This window comes from Aethalodelphis obliquidens, unplaced genomic scaffold (assembly GCF_003676395.1).
Source record: "Aethalodelphis obliquidens isolate GAN/ISIS:26980383/991018 unplaced genomic scaffold, ASM367639v1 scaffold11, whole genome shotgun sequence".
In the NCBI taxonomy this organism is placed as follows: domain Eukaryota; kingdom Metazoa; phylum Chordata; class Mammalia; order Artiodactyla; family Delphinidae; genus Aethalodelphis; species Aethalodelphis obliquidens.
This window is the reverse complement of record NW_020837955.1, coordinates 331,832-348,651: the sequence shown is the minus strand read 5'-3', so window position 1 is coordinate 348,651 and position 16,820 is coordinate 331,832. Positions and strand designations below refer to the sequence as shown.

At 37.3% G+C, this 16,820-nt stretch overlaps 1 protein-coding gene across 2 annotated transcripts in view; it reads right to left on the bottom strand.

The window, feature by feature from the left end:
• Positions 1 to 16,820, bottom strand: part of ZFAND4 (zinc finger AN1-type containing 4) — a 72,161-nt gene that overhangs the window by 18,643 nt on the left and 36,698 nt on the right. For both annotated transcript variants that reach the window (XM_027111820.1, XM_027111821.1), the window contains exons 3-6: positions 14,523 to 14,598; positions 13,526 to 13,593; positions 9,132 to 9,318; positions 803 to 950 (exon numbers count right to left, since the gene is read on the bottom strand). In XM_027111820.1, coding sequence (XP_026967621.1) covers positions 803 to 950; positions 9,132 to 9,318; positions 13,526 to 13,593; positions 14,523 to 14,598 — 479 coding nt within the window. The remainder of the gene's footprint in view (positions 1 to 802; positions 951 to 9,131; positions 9,319 to 13,525; positions 13,594 to 14,522; positions 14,599 to 16,820) is intronic.

Sequence of the window (16,820 nt, the reverse complement as noted above, 5' to 3'; positions counted from 1 at the left end):
CCCACATGCCGCAGAGCAACTAAGCCCGTGCGCCACAACTACTGAGCCTGTGCTCTAGAGCCCACGAGCCACAACTACTGAGCCTGCATGTCACAACTACTGAAGCCTGCACGCCTAGAGCCCGTGCTCCGCAGCAAGAGAAGCCACGCAACAAGAAGCCCGCACACCTCAATGACGAGTAGCCCCCGCTCGCCACAACTAGAGAAAGCCCGCGTGCAACAACGAAGACCCAAACCCAACGCAGCCAAAAATAAATAAATTTATTTATTTATTTATTAAGAAAAAAAAACATAATGTAATGCCACTACACACCAACCAGAACGACAAAAATAAAAAAGAAGGACCATATCAAATACTGGTAAGAATGCATGAAAACTGCAACTCTCATTCACTATTGGACAGAATTCATTCAATTACTTTGGAAAACTGACAGTATCTAGTAAAGCTAAACATTCCTTATCAACATCCAGGTAGTGGAGATATCCATAATAAGTAAATATTAACAGCATTTTAAAAAGTAACTATTGCAAAATTAAGGTTAGGCTATCTTTTATTATCTTTCTTAGCTCTAGAACTATGAAATTTTTTTAAATCATGAATTATTTTGAGTGCAGTATTATCACATTAAATACATTGCTGGCCTAAAAAAATCAATTCACTACATTTAATATCTCAATAAATAACTGAGGCCAGAAACTTGAAATGAATAATAGTTTATAAATCTTTTTTCCACAATTACCAACAGACTCAATGCTGTGAGCCCTGCAAGGATATACTAGAGAAAGACCTGGCCAAGCTTCACCTTTTTGCTGAGATTCATGTTCTCCATCTTAGCCTTCAGCAGTTTCATCTTATTCATAGTTATTGAATTTTCAATTATCTGTTGCCCAGAAGGAGAAGGCTCAATTTCCTCATCTTCATCAGTATGCAAATTATACACAGAACCACCACTGCAAAGAAAATAATAATTACTATTGAAATGTACCGTATACCTGCCCAATGACTAAAAATATTTTAAATGCAGTATAAACTATAGATGTTGCTAATGATAAAACGATAAATCCATCTTGTCAATGTAAATTCAAGGCAAATGTATTTCAAAAATATATTTCTTATGAGAAAAAAAGTAAATGGGATAAATATCATGATCTAGCATTACTGAAAATCTAGTACAGCTGAGCTTTTCTGAAGTCAGTATACCATAAGTGAAGATCTTTTATGTTTGGAAATGTAACCAGACAGAATAGCACAGATTTTAAAATGAAAAAAGACACCTTGGTCAAGTCATGACACAAATTATTAAATATGTAAAACATTCCAATTACTGATCAATCACAGTAACATTTATTCATAACTTAACATTTATTATTTGGAGCCCCTTCTCTTTGACTACATAATGCCACAATATAATGCCATAATATAATGGCACTATCATACTATCCTCATATTTATTCTTATACGTCTATCTTTCCCCCTTATTCCCCCATATGTAAGCAAGTTGAAAGCAGATATTAATATTAGGCCTGGGACTTCCCTGATGGCTCAGTGGTTAAGAATCCGCCTGCCAATGCAGGGGACACAGGTTCGATCCCTGATCTGGGAAGATCCCACATGCTGCGGAGCAACTAAGCCTGTGCACCACAACTACTGAGGCTGCGTGCCACAACTACTGAAGCCCATGCTCCTAGAGCCCGTGCTCCACAACAAGATAAGCCACCGCAATGAGAAGCCTGTGCACCGCAGTGAAGAGTAGCCCCTGCTCACCACAACTAGAGAAAGCCTGCAGGCAGCAGTGAAGACCTAACACAGCCAAAATTAAATTTAAAAAATATATATTAGGCTGTGTTCATCTTCCTAGTCTTAGCACCTGGCACAATGCTTGGCACACATTTAACAAACGTTTGCTGAACTGAACACAAACATAATTAAAATTTCATTCAGCTTTTTCAGTAATGGGAAAATTAAAATCGTACACAACCTCAGCATATTTGAAGAATGACTGAAATTTTCAATTGAGCATAAGAAACATGTGCACTGGTCACCGTGCCCAATTTACTGTATCTATGCTAAAGTAGTATGAGAATTAGTAAGATTTCCTGTTCTATATGGTTGTAAGAAATGGAAACAATTTAAGATAACCTTAATAGGGCATATTTCATAACATTTCTGAAGGACATACTACCACCACACAAAGGTAAAGTAGAGAGTGGATAGCCCCATTCCTAAACTTTACATGGTGAAACTGGTGACATTCTGAAATCATGGGTTAATTACATTGCACAGCAGCCACAGGTATCAGGAGGAAGAATGGCGGAAATTGGTCTCCATAGCCAATTCAGTCCCTAGTGTTTGACTCGTGACTATCATTTCGATCTATTATAGATTCCCAGTATAATATGAAAATTGACACAATGGACACAACACTAAATTGACACTGCTACCATTTACTGACTGCCTACTCTGCCAGGCACTTTCCGCATATTATTTCTAATCCTCACAAAAACTACATAAGATGATATTATATCCCATTTTATAAATGAAGAACCTGCAGTTGGGAGAGGTTAAATGATTTTGTTCAAGACCAGAGAGCTAGTAAATGGTGCACCTAAGATTCAAATCCTCTGTCTGGTTCCAAAATCTATTCTTTATACTACTTCCTGTTGCTTCCCCAGGCACCAAACAGTAGACCTTACTGAGTCATACTTATGTATCCAAATTAATTAACAGAATTTATAGTATGTGAAGGCTCTCATCTTGAACTTAACTATACCTGAAAAGGAAGGTTGAGGTGAAGATTTTTGCCAGTTCACCCTTGGAGTTGGAAGGAATGACTCAAGTATATTCTATTCTTGGTCACCTTATAATACTTTAACTTCAACTACTTCTCTGTTATGTCCCGTGGAATTTTAAATTTATCCATATTGAATACTAAAAGAGGTTTCTGACTTAACCTTCCTGTCATAAAAAACTGGTCCTTTATTATTTTCCCATAGAGACCTGTGTGTGTGTGTGTGTGTGTGTGTGTGTGTGTGTGTGTGTTTGTACGTTAAAAAGTACAATCATGATAAATATTTCATGGGCTGCATTTTAGAGGATAAAAAAACATTTTTAAATTCACCTAATTTGGGGACTTCCCTGGTGGCACAGTGGTTAAGACTCTGCGCTCCCAATGCAGGGGGCCCAGGTTCAATCCCTGGTCAGGGAACTAAATCCCACATGCATGCCACAACTAAGAGTTCCCATGCCGCAACTAAGACTCAGTGCAACCAAATAAATAAATAAATAAACATTAAAAATATATATGTTTAAAAAAAATTCACCTAATTTTTTCAAAATACCACATTATTCTGTTTCCTCTCACAAAGCATAGATTCATGGGATCAGTTAGAAGCCAATCCCAATTTTTTTCTAAATGGAAAAATGTAACTAGACCAGGATAACACAGTAATTTATAAACTTAATCCAAGAATACCTTTCTTTATTTTTAAATATTCTAAATATTTTCTTGAATGCTATATTTAACTTTTCCTAAATCTTTTAACCTAATAATAGGATTAAAGAATAAGAGGTGTGGGGCTTCCCTGGTGGCGCAGTGGTTGAGAGTCCACCTGCCGATGCAGGGGACACGGGTTTGTGCCCCGGTCCGGGAAGATCCCACATACCGCGAAGTGGCTAGGCCCGTGAGCCACGGCCACTGAGCCTGCGTGTCCAGAGCCTGTGCTCCACAATGGGAGAGGCCACACAGTGAGAGGCCCGAGTACCGCAAAAAAAAAAAAAAAGAATAAGAGATGGGCAAATGTAATATTTATTCCAACAAGAATATTATTCACCCTGAAGCCAACTCCTTATGTGACTTTCACAGATTAAGTTACCATTTAATTAAGTGTTGCAATGCTTCTTTTTATTTCTTCCCACTTAAAAAAGCAGTAAGGTAGCACAATTAACTAAAAAGATTTGAGACTAAAAATGATGACTGATACTAGATTTTGTATCAGAATGAATCAAATAATTCTGTTTTTTCTTAGAGCAAGAGTCAGCAAACTATGACCAAGGTCAAATTCAGTCCATCACTTTTTTTTCTTAATAAATTTATTTATTTATTTTTGGCTGAGTAGGGTCTTTGTTGCTGTGCACAGGCTTTCTCTAGTTGTAGCGAGCGGGGGCTACTCTTCGTTGTGGTGCGCAGGCTTCTTATTGTGGTGGCTTCTCTTGTTGCAGAGCACGGGCTCTGGGCATGCACGCTTCAGTAGTTGTGGCTCACGGGCTCAGTAGTTGTGGCTCGTGGGCTCTAGAGCGCAGGCTCAGTAGTTGTGGCGCATGGGCTTAGTTGCTCCACAGCATGTGGAATCTTCCCGGACCAGGGCTCAAACCCTGGCAGGCGGGTTCTTAACCACTGTGCCACCAGGGAAGCCCCCACCATTTATTTTTGATTGGCCCACAAGCTAAGAATGGTTTTTAGATAGTTGAAAAAATCAAAATAATAATATTTCATAATGTGAAAATTATGTGAAATTCACATTTGTGTCCAATAAAGTTTTGCTGGAACACAGCCACACTCACTTGATCACATATTGCATGCACTGCATACTGCTCTTACACTACAATGGCAGAGTTGAATAGATGCATAAGAAATTGTATGTGGCTCTCTCATTGCTTCGTACTGTGGTTTAGCACACTGTAAATCACAGTGGCACAGTCATAATCAACAACACTTCGATTACCATGTGTATCACTGTACAATGACATTTTATTACCAGTATGTACCCAACATGTCAAAATGAAGAGAAGAGTGGACTTCAAATGCTGCAGTTTTAAAACACAGTAGAGAGTGGATCATTTTGCTATCAACTAAATAGCAAAATATGATGTTTATTATACAATGACACTATAGCTATGCTAAAGAAAAACAACATATTTGGACATTATCAGACTAAGGACTCATCACAACATTCCCAACTTGCAGGAAAGCAATGGTCAGAAAAATCAGAAAATTTAAAATGGAATATCTCATCACAGTATAATTTCTTCACAAAAATAAATGAAGATGAGAGTGCAACCAAAAGAAGTTTCCGAGTGGCTTATTTACTAGCCAAACAAGGAAATGTTTACCAATTGTGAATTAATTAAGCCATTTTTGATCACAGCAGTTGAAAAAATGTATCCAAAGAAAATAAACTTGTTTAAAGACTACTTCTTTGGCAAGAACAATTTCTAGAAAAGTTGAAAACACTGGAAGCAACATCAATAGTTAATTTAAAAATCAGGCAAATGATTTGGAGTCATTTTCCTTGGCTTTTGACAAGTCAAGACAAGCTAGATACTATTCAGTTGTTTTTGCTTATTCAGGGTATCAAAACCAAATTTGAAGTGACTGAAGAACTAGCCCCCATGTATTGTCTGCATGAAACAACTACATTTAAGTATATTTTCAAAGAAATTGCTAAAACACTAACAGTACAACTTGAAGCAAAATCTACAAGTGGGGGGCTTCCCTGGTGGCGCAGTCGTTGAGAGTCCGCCTGCCGATGCAGGGGACACGGGTTCGTGCCCCGGTCCGGGAGGATCCCACATGCCGCGGAGCGGCTGGGCCCGTGATCCATGGCCGCTGAGCCTGCGCGTCCGGAGCCTGTGCTCCGTCCGGAGCCTGTTGTGTGCTCCGCAGCCACAACAGTGAGAGGCCCGCGTAACGCAAAAAAAAAAAAAAATCTACACGTGATGAAGCAAAAATACGTGTGGAACAGAAAAAACAAGATTTTTAGGACAAATTTACAAAGCTAATGAAATGTAAGGTGTTTAAAACCTATGGTTACTCATCGTGTTATTCATCAGCAGGTAATCCTGCAGTAAATATTTCAATCTATCATGTATTACTGAACTAACAGTGTCAATGGTAGACTTCATTTGTCTCATGGACTTAACCGTTAGTTCAATGGCTTGGCAGCAGCAGCTTTATTGTGATTTTTTTCAGCTCAGGGCTGACACTGAATTTTTCTGAATGAGAAGAACCACTCGCAACCGCAAACATCCAATGCAGAATGCCTTTGGAAATTAGTTTGTGCTGTGTACTTGATAATGTTCCTTAGTGAATTCCACCTAAAATTACAAGCCAAAACAGTACTTACATGAGAAACTTACACTGCAGTAATGTCATACTGACAACTAGCATTACTTGGAACCACATGTAATATCATGCTTTCAAAAGTTAAAAACAAAGCAAGATCTCCATTCCCACACAAATTTGCAGCAGTCATACTTTCCAAACTCAAATTACACTCCCAGCAGCGTTTTCATACCTCACTGCAAGTTAAATGAAATCTGTGTATTTCAAAATCTATTTAAATGTGCAATTGAGAAGCTCCACCTATGTTCAATTGGAAGTGACTGATCTGCAACATAATGAAATGCTAAAGGCAAACAGCAAGGGAAGACTCTAACAGAATTCTATAAATGCCTTCCAAGTGATGAATATGCTCAATTAAAATCATATGCTCATGGACTGCTCTCATTATTTGGCAAGTACCTATCTGTGTGAAATGAAATTTTCAAAGATAACGTACATAAAATCTCATTCCAGATCCATATTAACAAGTGAACTTTTACAACTGATTCTGCAAATTTGATAGGCAACACTAGCTTTCAACACCTTAACTAAACTATTACTCCCACACAAAAGAATTCCATTCTTCTCGTCAGTAGACCTGAATTACACACACACACACACACACACACACACACACACACACACTATTCTTCTTATATTTTGAATTTTGTCTGTAAAAATTTTGTGAAAATTTGTTTCCTCTTGTTATATAAGTACTTACATGGTATCCTTAGTTGTATCTCTTGGCCTGGAAACCCTAAAATAGTTACTATCTGGCCCTTTACAGAAAAAGTTTGCTGCCCTCTATTGTGGAGTGAGAAAGCCTCTCCTAGAATAGGCAGGATAAGGTACGACCAGAAAAGGTTTTCTGCTCTGCTTCCTCATCCACCCTATCCCTTCTGGTAAGTGAATACAAAGGAAAAGAAAAATAAAAAATAGCTTAAGAGGAACAATAATAATACAATTTTAACTGAAATCCATAACAACATTTGGATTATGTCTTAAACACAAATAGAAGTTGACTGGGGAAAAACTGAGGTAAAAGGAGTAAATGATGTTTTAAGCAAAGGAAAAAAGATGTAAAAATACATGGCATAATTAAAGAGACCTGTAAAAATGATGATAACAGGTTTTGAAGGGCCTTCCATGCTAAGCTACGGAGCTTAGATTTTCTCCCTTAGGAAAGGAGAGCCAAAAGAGGATTTCCTAAGGAAGAAAACCAAAACAACAGCTAACTAGCACATGGAGAGACTGGTATAAAGAAATTCTACTCATGGTCTAAGTGAGAGACCCTGGATTAAAGCTGCAGCCCTCACTGGTCCCTCTTCTCTACTTTTAGCCCATATGTTTAAGGCATGTTAGCAATGCTAACCAGAGCCTGACACGTAGAGTCAACAGTCAACGTCCATTTGTGACATCTGCTCTCTGGCCCCAAAGAATGAGTATAATCTCTCTTCCACATAACACTCTGAGGTGAGGCATAATCCTAAAGGAATCCCCAGGATTCCCAATTCCTGGAGCTCACTCCCTGTATACTCTCCTAGCCTTGAGTTTGGGCATGACCTATGACTTGCTTCTATCCAACAGAATATGGCAAAAGTAAAGGGATTTTCAGATGTAAATTAGGCCCCAAATCAGTTGATTTTGAGTTAATCAAAAGAGAACTGAGGGAAGCTTCTACCCAATAGCCAGTAAAAGAACCAGGGCCCTCAGTCATATGACTGTCAGGAAATGAATTATGCCAGCAAAGTGAATGAGCTTAAAAGTAGATTCTCTTCCCCAATCAAGCCTCCAGGCAAGAGTACAACTTTGCCAACACCTTGACTGCAGCTTTGTGGGAACCTGAGCAGAGCACCTGGCTAAACCGTGCCTAGACTCCCAACGCATAGAAACTGATTTCCAGACTACAAGTTACTTTTTGTATGAACGGTATTGCAACTAGGTTTTTATGCTGTGGAATTAAATTTAGTTATCTGTAATACCTTTCCTTCCTTTGTCTGCCTGTCCTACTCCTCTTTTAAGGTCACTTTTTCTCAGAGGTTGTCCCTAACTCCCCACCTTTCAGGCAAAATGAAGGCCTTCTTATCTGCTTTTCCAGAGATGTTGATGTCTTTTTATAACAACTGCCAAAATTATATTATAGATACTATTTATAGCAGATTGCATGCTCCATGAAAGGAAGGAATATAATCCTTATAACCTAGTGCCTAGTGTAAAGACTGACTATAAAAGTTCAGTAAATTTTTAGTGAATGTTTTAAAGTGAAAGGAGGTAAAGAATCATAGTAAGGCAGAGTGCACAGAAACTTGAAGGTTACCTTGTCCAATTTACTAAGTGTTCTATTGCCTAGCTAAGTACCTTTAAGTTGTTTCCTTCTGACTTTAGAATATAACAACTCCTCTTCCTCTTTTCTTTTAAGGATTATATGTCTTGTTATTTTTTATTTATTTATTTGGGGGGGGCCCTCACTGTGCAGCTTGTGGGATCTTAGTTTCTCGACCAGGGACTGAATCCAGCCCCTTGGCAGTGAGAGCGCGGAGTCCTAACCACTGGACCGCCAGGGAATTTCCCCTCCTCCTTTTATACAGTAGGAAAACAAGACTAGAGAAGTAAAGAGATTTATCCATCTTTAAGCAGCAGAATTAAATTTTGGAAAAAAAGAGCAACTTTAGGCTTAACCCTTTCTATTATGCCACAGTTGTATAATAACACACTATTGTAACAAGACTCTATAATCTAGTAGGCATCTTAGACTTTCATAAAGTGACAGAAATAAATATTTTTTACAAAAAATCCTACTCCATAAAGAAATTTCAGTTTTAGAAATTACTCGTATCAATCATACGAAGGACAATTTCAGAATTATATAATTGAGGTGGGGTGGTGGAAAAGGGGAGAATGAATAAAATTTAGTTAGTCTTGTGAATATCATAAGACTATTTTGACAACACAAGGTAAACATAAGGTTTATGGGTGTATCATACAATGTTCTCCTTTTCTAAGTGAGACATGCAAATGAAAACCTATTTACCTTAAAGATTCAGATAATGGTGTTAAAGTGCCATCTCCCCTGTCTACTACACGAAAGAAATTCAACTGATCTCCTTCTCGGTATACCAGAAATGTAACTTGTTTGTTGCAGGAGGTCTTCTCCCAGACCTCATCTCGACTGGAATCCATGTACTCAGCCATCTCCCTAAGTGGATCTTCCATAGGAACTACAAATGGAAAAATTGATAAACAAGCTTTCAATTTATATCAAGTTTAATGCATCTTGGTACACTGTCAGGATATAAGGTGCTGAATTTGAACAACAATCCTATGCATACAATACATATATATTACATTCTTCAGATAAGTTTCTGGTCTTTTTAGTTAATACAGCATTTTCTATGTTGTATTAATATGAAAGAAATGAAATGATTATGTTGTTATGTACAAAGGCAGGGTTTAACCAAATACATGAGGTTTTTCCTGTGTCACTGGAGAGTATATTTGTTGACTGTATGACATAATTATCTATAACTATTTTCACTTTACACCTTCCACTCCCTATATTTTCCAATATTGGTTCTAACAATCAATAATTAAAAAGCAATGTAAATTCCACTTACTTTAGATTAAAAAAACAAACACACACACAATTGGGGAACATATGTTAGAAATTAGAAGTGAATCCCTTTTTTTCTTTCTGGTTTTATATAAAGGCTGATTCTTCTTAGAATTGTTTCTTGACGTGAAGATAGGCAATTAAAAGTACACGGTAGGGCTTCCCTGGTGGCGCAGTAGTTGAGAGTCCGCCTGCTGATGCAGGGGACATGGGTTCGTGCCCCGGTCTGGGAAGATTACACATGCCGCGGAGCGGCTGGGCCCGTGAGCCATGGCCGCTGAGCCTGCGCGTCCGGAGCCTGTGCTCCGCAACGGGAGAGGCCACAACAGTGAGAGGCCCGTATACAGCAAAAAAAAAAAAAGTACACGGTAACCCAGGACACAAGGGGGTCCCTTAGTGTGCTAAAACTGCTAGGTCTGTAATGATCAGTATGTTGTTTCTTGAAAGCATCCTCCCAGGACCCCACTTGTCCTGGTATGTATCTATGTGTCTAGTCAGAGCACGTGGCTCTAGTGGCCTGGCGCTATCGTCAGGTTTGAATGACACTGCACAGCCATCACCTCAACCCACTCTCATCCATAGCAGCCACAGACAGATTCCGCTCCTGTGGTGGGGACAAGCCTCAAGAGACTGCTAGCTCACAGCCTGAATGTTCTAAACGCCCATGAACCTCAGATCAGGGAGTCTAAGCAATGGCTGAGGGAAAAAAAGTTCGCTCCCAAAGACGTTTTCATGTCAAGCTGCAGAAACATTTGTTCTTTCTTAAAAGAGGCAACAATTTCTCAGACTCTATAACTTTCATTCAAGTAGCTTACTTATTAACAGAATAACAGTGCTGAACTGTTATCTGAACCTGTCAAAAAGTTACAGCAATAATAAATGTTAAACTCTGAAAGTAATGAGGTAAAAACACTGAAGATGTTCCCATATCCTAAATTCAATTCCATCAGTACTAAAACACAAAAACTTCAGAAACATAATAAGATTTACCTTGTTTTACAAAAATAGTTGGATGTTTTGATAGGCTCTTTCATAGGCACAAGATGTGTAAATATTAAAGGACATTTTTAAAACAGGTCCTTGCCATTTTAAGTTTATGCTACATTTTCCAAATTACATTAATAAGAAACAAAAACTATGCTACCAGCATTACTAAATAAAACCACATGAAAGTCTTGTTTAAACCAAGAGAGTGTGCCTTACTTAGGGAGGCACTGGCATTGAATATATGTATGCACCTATGTGTATGTATGCAACACCCCTTTTCATAATAGAACAATCATTTAGATTTCATCAGGTATAAAGCATTATGTATATAGTTTAGGATAAAATTTAATTTTAGAAAGGAAAGCTTTTTTTTTTTTTTCTTTTTGGCCATGCCACACAGCTTGCGGGATCTTAGTTCCCTGGCCAGGGATGGAACTTGTGCCTGATGCAGTCGAAGTGCAGAGTCCTAAACACTGGACCACCAGGGAATTCCCAGGAAAGTATTTTCCATGTTGTTCTGATAATGGTTAATTCAAAAACAATTTTAAAAGCTAAATATTACTGGAGTTCACACAATAAAGATATTTTCTAAACCATAATTTTCAAGTAAGACTAAATATTGGGTTGGCCAAAAAGTTCGTTCGGATTTTTCTGTGAAACGAACTTTTAGGCCAACCCAATAGCTAAAAAATAAGGTTTCTGAAATACATTATGGAGAATTTCTAGATCTGGGTACAGTTTTTCTTTTTCACAAAGTTTTCATTGATGTAAGGTAGACAACAGCTACATTTTCATTTTAAAGGTTGATTCAATAAAGGCATAATTATTAAGAACTTAGTCTAAAATATAAAAAAAGACAAGTTCTAGGTACTGATTCTTCAATTTACAAACGAGGCACAAGAAGTTGTAGGGAAAAAAGTATTACAAAGCTTCAACTACCGAAGGGTAATGATGCCTTCCACTTTCATTTTGTTTTAAGTTAAAAAAATACATGTATTTTTAACTCAGAATCTGTGTACTTATCCTCATAAACATATTTTTAGTCCTAGTAAGAAAAGTAGGTGCCTGATAAAACATTCTGTTTAAAGACAATACTATACACAAATAACAAACTTTGAAAACTATAATACAATGGAATTCACATGTCATTAAATTAGCGTCTTATAACGGCTCAGTAAACACACTAGGGTTCTTCTACTACCCTCAGAATGGCTACTATAAACATCATTTAATGTTACGTGGGGCAATTTCATAGGTCCAACTAATAGAAAGTCCCGAATCTAGTTAATCAGCTCTAACATTATTATCTTTGTTTTTTTCTAACTTATCCAAAACAGTTCAACAGCCAAAGTACCATATCTCACAAAATCCTCTTGAAATAGCTAGGAAATAGATGGTGATAACCCTATTTTCTAATCAAAATTATGAAGCATGGAGATGAAATCTGACTTGTGGAAGAAGTATAAGCCATGAGTGGAATCAGTACTCAACATTCAATTTTCTGGTTAGTGAAGGATCAAACAAATACAAAGGCCTTCCCCAGACGAGGCCCACAGAGCAGGACTACTCTGAGAAATCTAAGCATGCCTCTGCTCTGTGGGGATCCATCTGATATACCTGAATCAGGGATAAACGTGAACATGCCCAGTTCTTCCCATGCTTAGAACTTCCTTGTTAATCAAGTCTCTGTTCACATCATCATCTCCAAGGGCTCTTCCACAATTGTCCTCCTACTACCCTACTTCCACGGACACTGTCATGCTACCCTATTCCCTCCAGCACTTACAGCTGCTTGAAGTAACATCAATTCTTCACATGTTTATTGTGGACACTGTGATGAAGCAGGAACTTCTTCTCCCATGAAATACTGCACTGAACATCTAGTAGATGTTCAAAATGTGTTTGCTGAATGTCTCTCTCAGAGACCACCCACATTCTGAAAAAAAGGCTTCAACAGGACTATGATAATATCTATAAAACCCAAATGCATCACAAACCAGGCTAAGAGGTATCTTTGGAATTTCCTACAGCAATCATTACCCCAGGAGTTGAAGACGCAGTGGATTAAAAAAGCAACAAGACCAGTAAAATGAACCTAAACACAATGATAACAACGTAATACTTGTACTATGCCATCCCACTGCCCTTCCCTATACTGGTGAGGTTTATATTTAAATCTCTTTGGACTGAATCAGGAATCATGAGATTTTTCTGGAATATGAGCTCCTGCCCCTCATTTAGGCTTTAAAAAACAATGCTAGGGCTCCCCTGGTGGCACAGTGGTTGAGAGTCCGCCTGCCGATGCAGGGGACACGGGTTCGTGCCCCGGTCCGGGAAGATCCCACATGCCGCGGAGCGGCTGGGCCCATGAGCCACGGCCGTTGAGGCTGCGCGTCCGGAACCTGTGCTCCGCAATGGGAGAGGCCACAACAGTGAGAGGCCCGCGTATCGCAAAAACAAACAAACAAAAAATGCAGGAGGACCTACTATATAGCACAGGGAACTATACTCAATATTTTGTAATAACCTATAAGGGAAAAGAATCTGAAATAAATATATATATTCATATATATGTATAACTGAATCACTTTGCTGTAAACCTGAAACTAACACAACATTGTAAATCAACTATACTTCAATAAAAATAAAATAAAAATTTAAAAAATAAAATAAGAAAAGAACAATGCTGAGAGAAACAACGAGGTTCTTCTAAGACTTAATAGCAGAAAGAGAACCTGGATAAAACCTGAGGCTATAAAAACACCACCTGGCTTGAAGATTATTATTGTCAAATTGCTTTAATATACATAATTTTAACATATGCCTACCTCTTCTAGTATTTATAGGTCCACCACGCATAGCCAAAACCAGCTTCAAGGTACAACCTTCTGAAATGCTGTGGATAATTAACACAAAAATAAACCACAATCATCAAAATACATTCAGTGTTAAATATACACATAATTATGTGCTGGTTTATCACAGTGCCTACTCTCTAAAAGATAATAAAAATGATATAGCAATGTGCATAAATATAAAATGTTAACTTATTTACTTGCATAAATAATGAAAACATGAAGAAGTTCTCATAAGCCTTAAATATGACATAAATAAAAGTATGAAAAGGACCTCTGTGGTTTAGCCTCTTCATTTCACATGTCAGGCCCTAAGAAGAAAAGAAGCTTGTTCAAGACCCAAAGTGTTAGAAATATCAGATCTATTTAATAAAATAAAACAATAGAAGAATAACAAATCTACAAGATCTCCCAACTCCCAGTGTGCTCCCAGCTATTCCACATGGCCTCTGACCCTTTTTTTTAAGGAAAGAATAAAGAACTATGTGAGAGAAGGGAGAAAGACAAAAGGTCTGATGGTGTATCTACAATCACTGATGCACACACACAGTGTCACTTAGTATCGCATTAGGAGGGCCTAAGAAAAATGAAAGACTTGGTGAAGAGCAATACTCTCTTACCCAGTACTCTTGTGAAAATGGAAAGAAAAGGAAGGTAGCCAGATGGAAATGAGTCGATATTCAAAGAAAGGAGCCAAGAAGGCAAGATAAGAAGAGGAAGTCTAAAAAGGCAGGGGTAAGTAGCTTGGTGTGAATAATGAAAAGGTAAAACAAAGAATCAGAGGACAAAGATCAGGTAGCATGGGTACTGAGCCAGCACATCTTAAAGTTCAGGATTTACACTAAAATCTAGGGATAAAAACTATTCAGAAGAAGAAGAGACATGATTCAAGGATTCAGAAGAAAAACACTGGTATATGGAGTCACAATTCTGAGCGTCTATAAGATATCTGATACGCAGTTACACTCACTTGTAATCATTCAAGCAATAATCATCTTCAAGTTCCATGTTATTCCAAATTAAGTGCTGCTGACAGATGGGAATACCTTAGGGGAAGGTTATAAAAAAAATTGGTTAAAAATTCAACAGTATTTTGGAAAGAGTATGATACAAATCAATTTTATCAAAGAAATAATAATAAACACAATTCTAAATTGAATGCTAGATGTTTAACTATACAGAATCATAGGTAAAAGGCATGGCTAAAAGTAGATATGATCCAATCCACTCACTAGAAAAGAACAGTATGTTTCAGTAACTCTCTGGCCTTGAAACAAAGTATAAAATTAGGCAGTCCTTTAAAAAGATACTTTGAAATGAGCCCTGAAGAGTTTAAGATCTAACACCTAGAAGACAGTTCTCAATACTGCAAAGTACAGCCTTCATTCAGTTATATTCAGCATTAAAAGTGTATTATGAGTGGAGGGTGAGCAAAATGGGTGCAAGGGGTTAAAAATGTACAAACTCCCAGCTATAAAGTAAGCAAGTCATGGGGATATAACGTACAACATGGAGACTATAGTTAATAATATTGTGTTGTATATCTGAAAGTTGCTAAAAGAGTAGATCTTAAAAGTTTTCATCATAAGAAAACAAAATTTTGTAACTATGTATGGTGATGGATGTTGACTATTAACTAGACTTACTGCATTGATCATTTTGCAATACAGTAGTCCCTTGGTATCCGAGGGGTATTGGTTCCAGGTCCCCTGCAAATACCAAAATCCATGGATGCTCAAGTACCTTATACAAAATGACATAGTATTTATTTGCACATAACCTATACTCACCCTCCTGTATACTTTAAATCATCTCTAGATTACTTGTAATACTTAATACAAAGTAAACACTATGTAAATATTTGCCAGCGTGATGCAAATTCAAGTTTTGCTTTTTGGAACTTTCTGGATTTTTTTTCCCCAACAATTTCGATCTACAGTTGGTTAAATCCTCAGATGCAGAACCAGAGGATACATAGGGCCAACTTTATATACAAATATCAAATCATTATGTTGTACCCCAGAACTAATATGTCAATTAAATCTAAATTTTAAAATATATGGAACATTTAATTTAGCTTATTTGCCCCTAAAATTTTGTATTCTAAAAGTCTGTTCCCAGAATAACATGTCCACAGGGAATAATGATTGTTTATATGTGAGTTTATTTAGTGATTCAGATAGCATCTTTCATATTCTTCCAAATGGAAAGGTCAATAATCCTGAAACAGGGCACAGAATATAATTTCCCATAAAACATTAATATATTAGAAAATTCCTCCCACCCTAATGTTTGAATGTGATTATAGTCCATAACTGCATATTGACATACTTTTTTGCAGAGTCTGAACACAAAAGAATAATTCAATCTTTAATAAAAAGTATATTATGGGCAATTTTCAATACTGAAAATTATGGTCTACAAGACAGTTTCTTTGCATTTCTGTGATGTTAAAGGAATGTTAAGGCAGATTCCATACTGCAGCATAAACTTTTTTTTTTTTTTGCAAACTGCGCATTTGAATGCCCAAAGACTACTAGCCAGAGAGTGAGCATTATCTACTCAGTAGAACATTTAATGGCTACAGATACTGATGTTGATGAATATCTTTTTCAAATATCTCACATACTGCCTTCTCAAATTACTTTTGCTTGTGATACTATAAAATAAGTTGACTAGAATAATAGCAGTAAGTGCTATATGCGTTAGTGTTCATTATTATAAGCCAGGCACCGTTATAAATGCTTGACCTGTATTACCATAATTTAACTGCAACAACAATAATCTTGTGAAGCAGGCATTACCATTATGCTTATTTCACAGATGATAAAACTGAAGCACTGAGAGATTAAGTGACACCCAGAGAGTATGTGGATTAGAAATGTAAAGCCCCAGCAGGCTAACTCCAGAGACTGCACTCAACCTTTATGCTAATCAGTCTCTAGAAAATCAGTCTCCATAAGGCAAAAGTAGCTGTCTAGGTGTATGTTTAAGTAGTGTTGCCTGTTAGTAGACCTGAATGTCTACTAAACGTTCACCAAATGTTCCAAAAGATCATCATGGAATACAGCCCACATGGGCTGAGGAGGTGGATATACATATATCTCCCAAATGGGAACAGTTCACTTTTTTTGCTTCCAGTTAAAAAAGAATGCCAGTAAGGAAAGGCTTTTAACCTAGAAATTATTTCACATTAAAAGTATTTTAATATTAGAAAATTTTAATATGCTCTGGTCATATTTTCAATCAAAATTACAGGATTTCACCA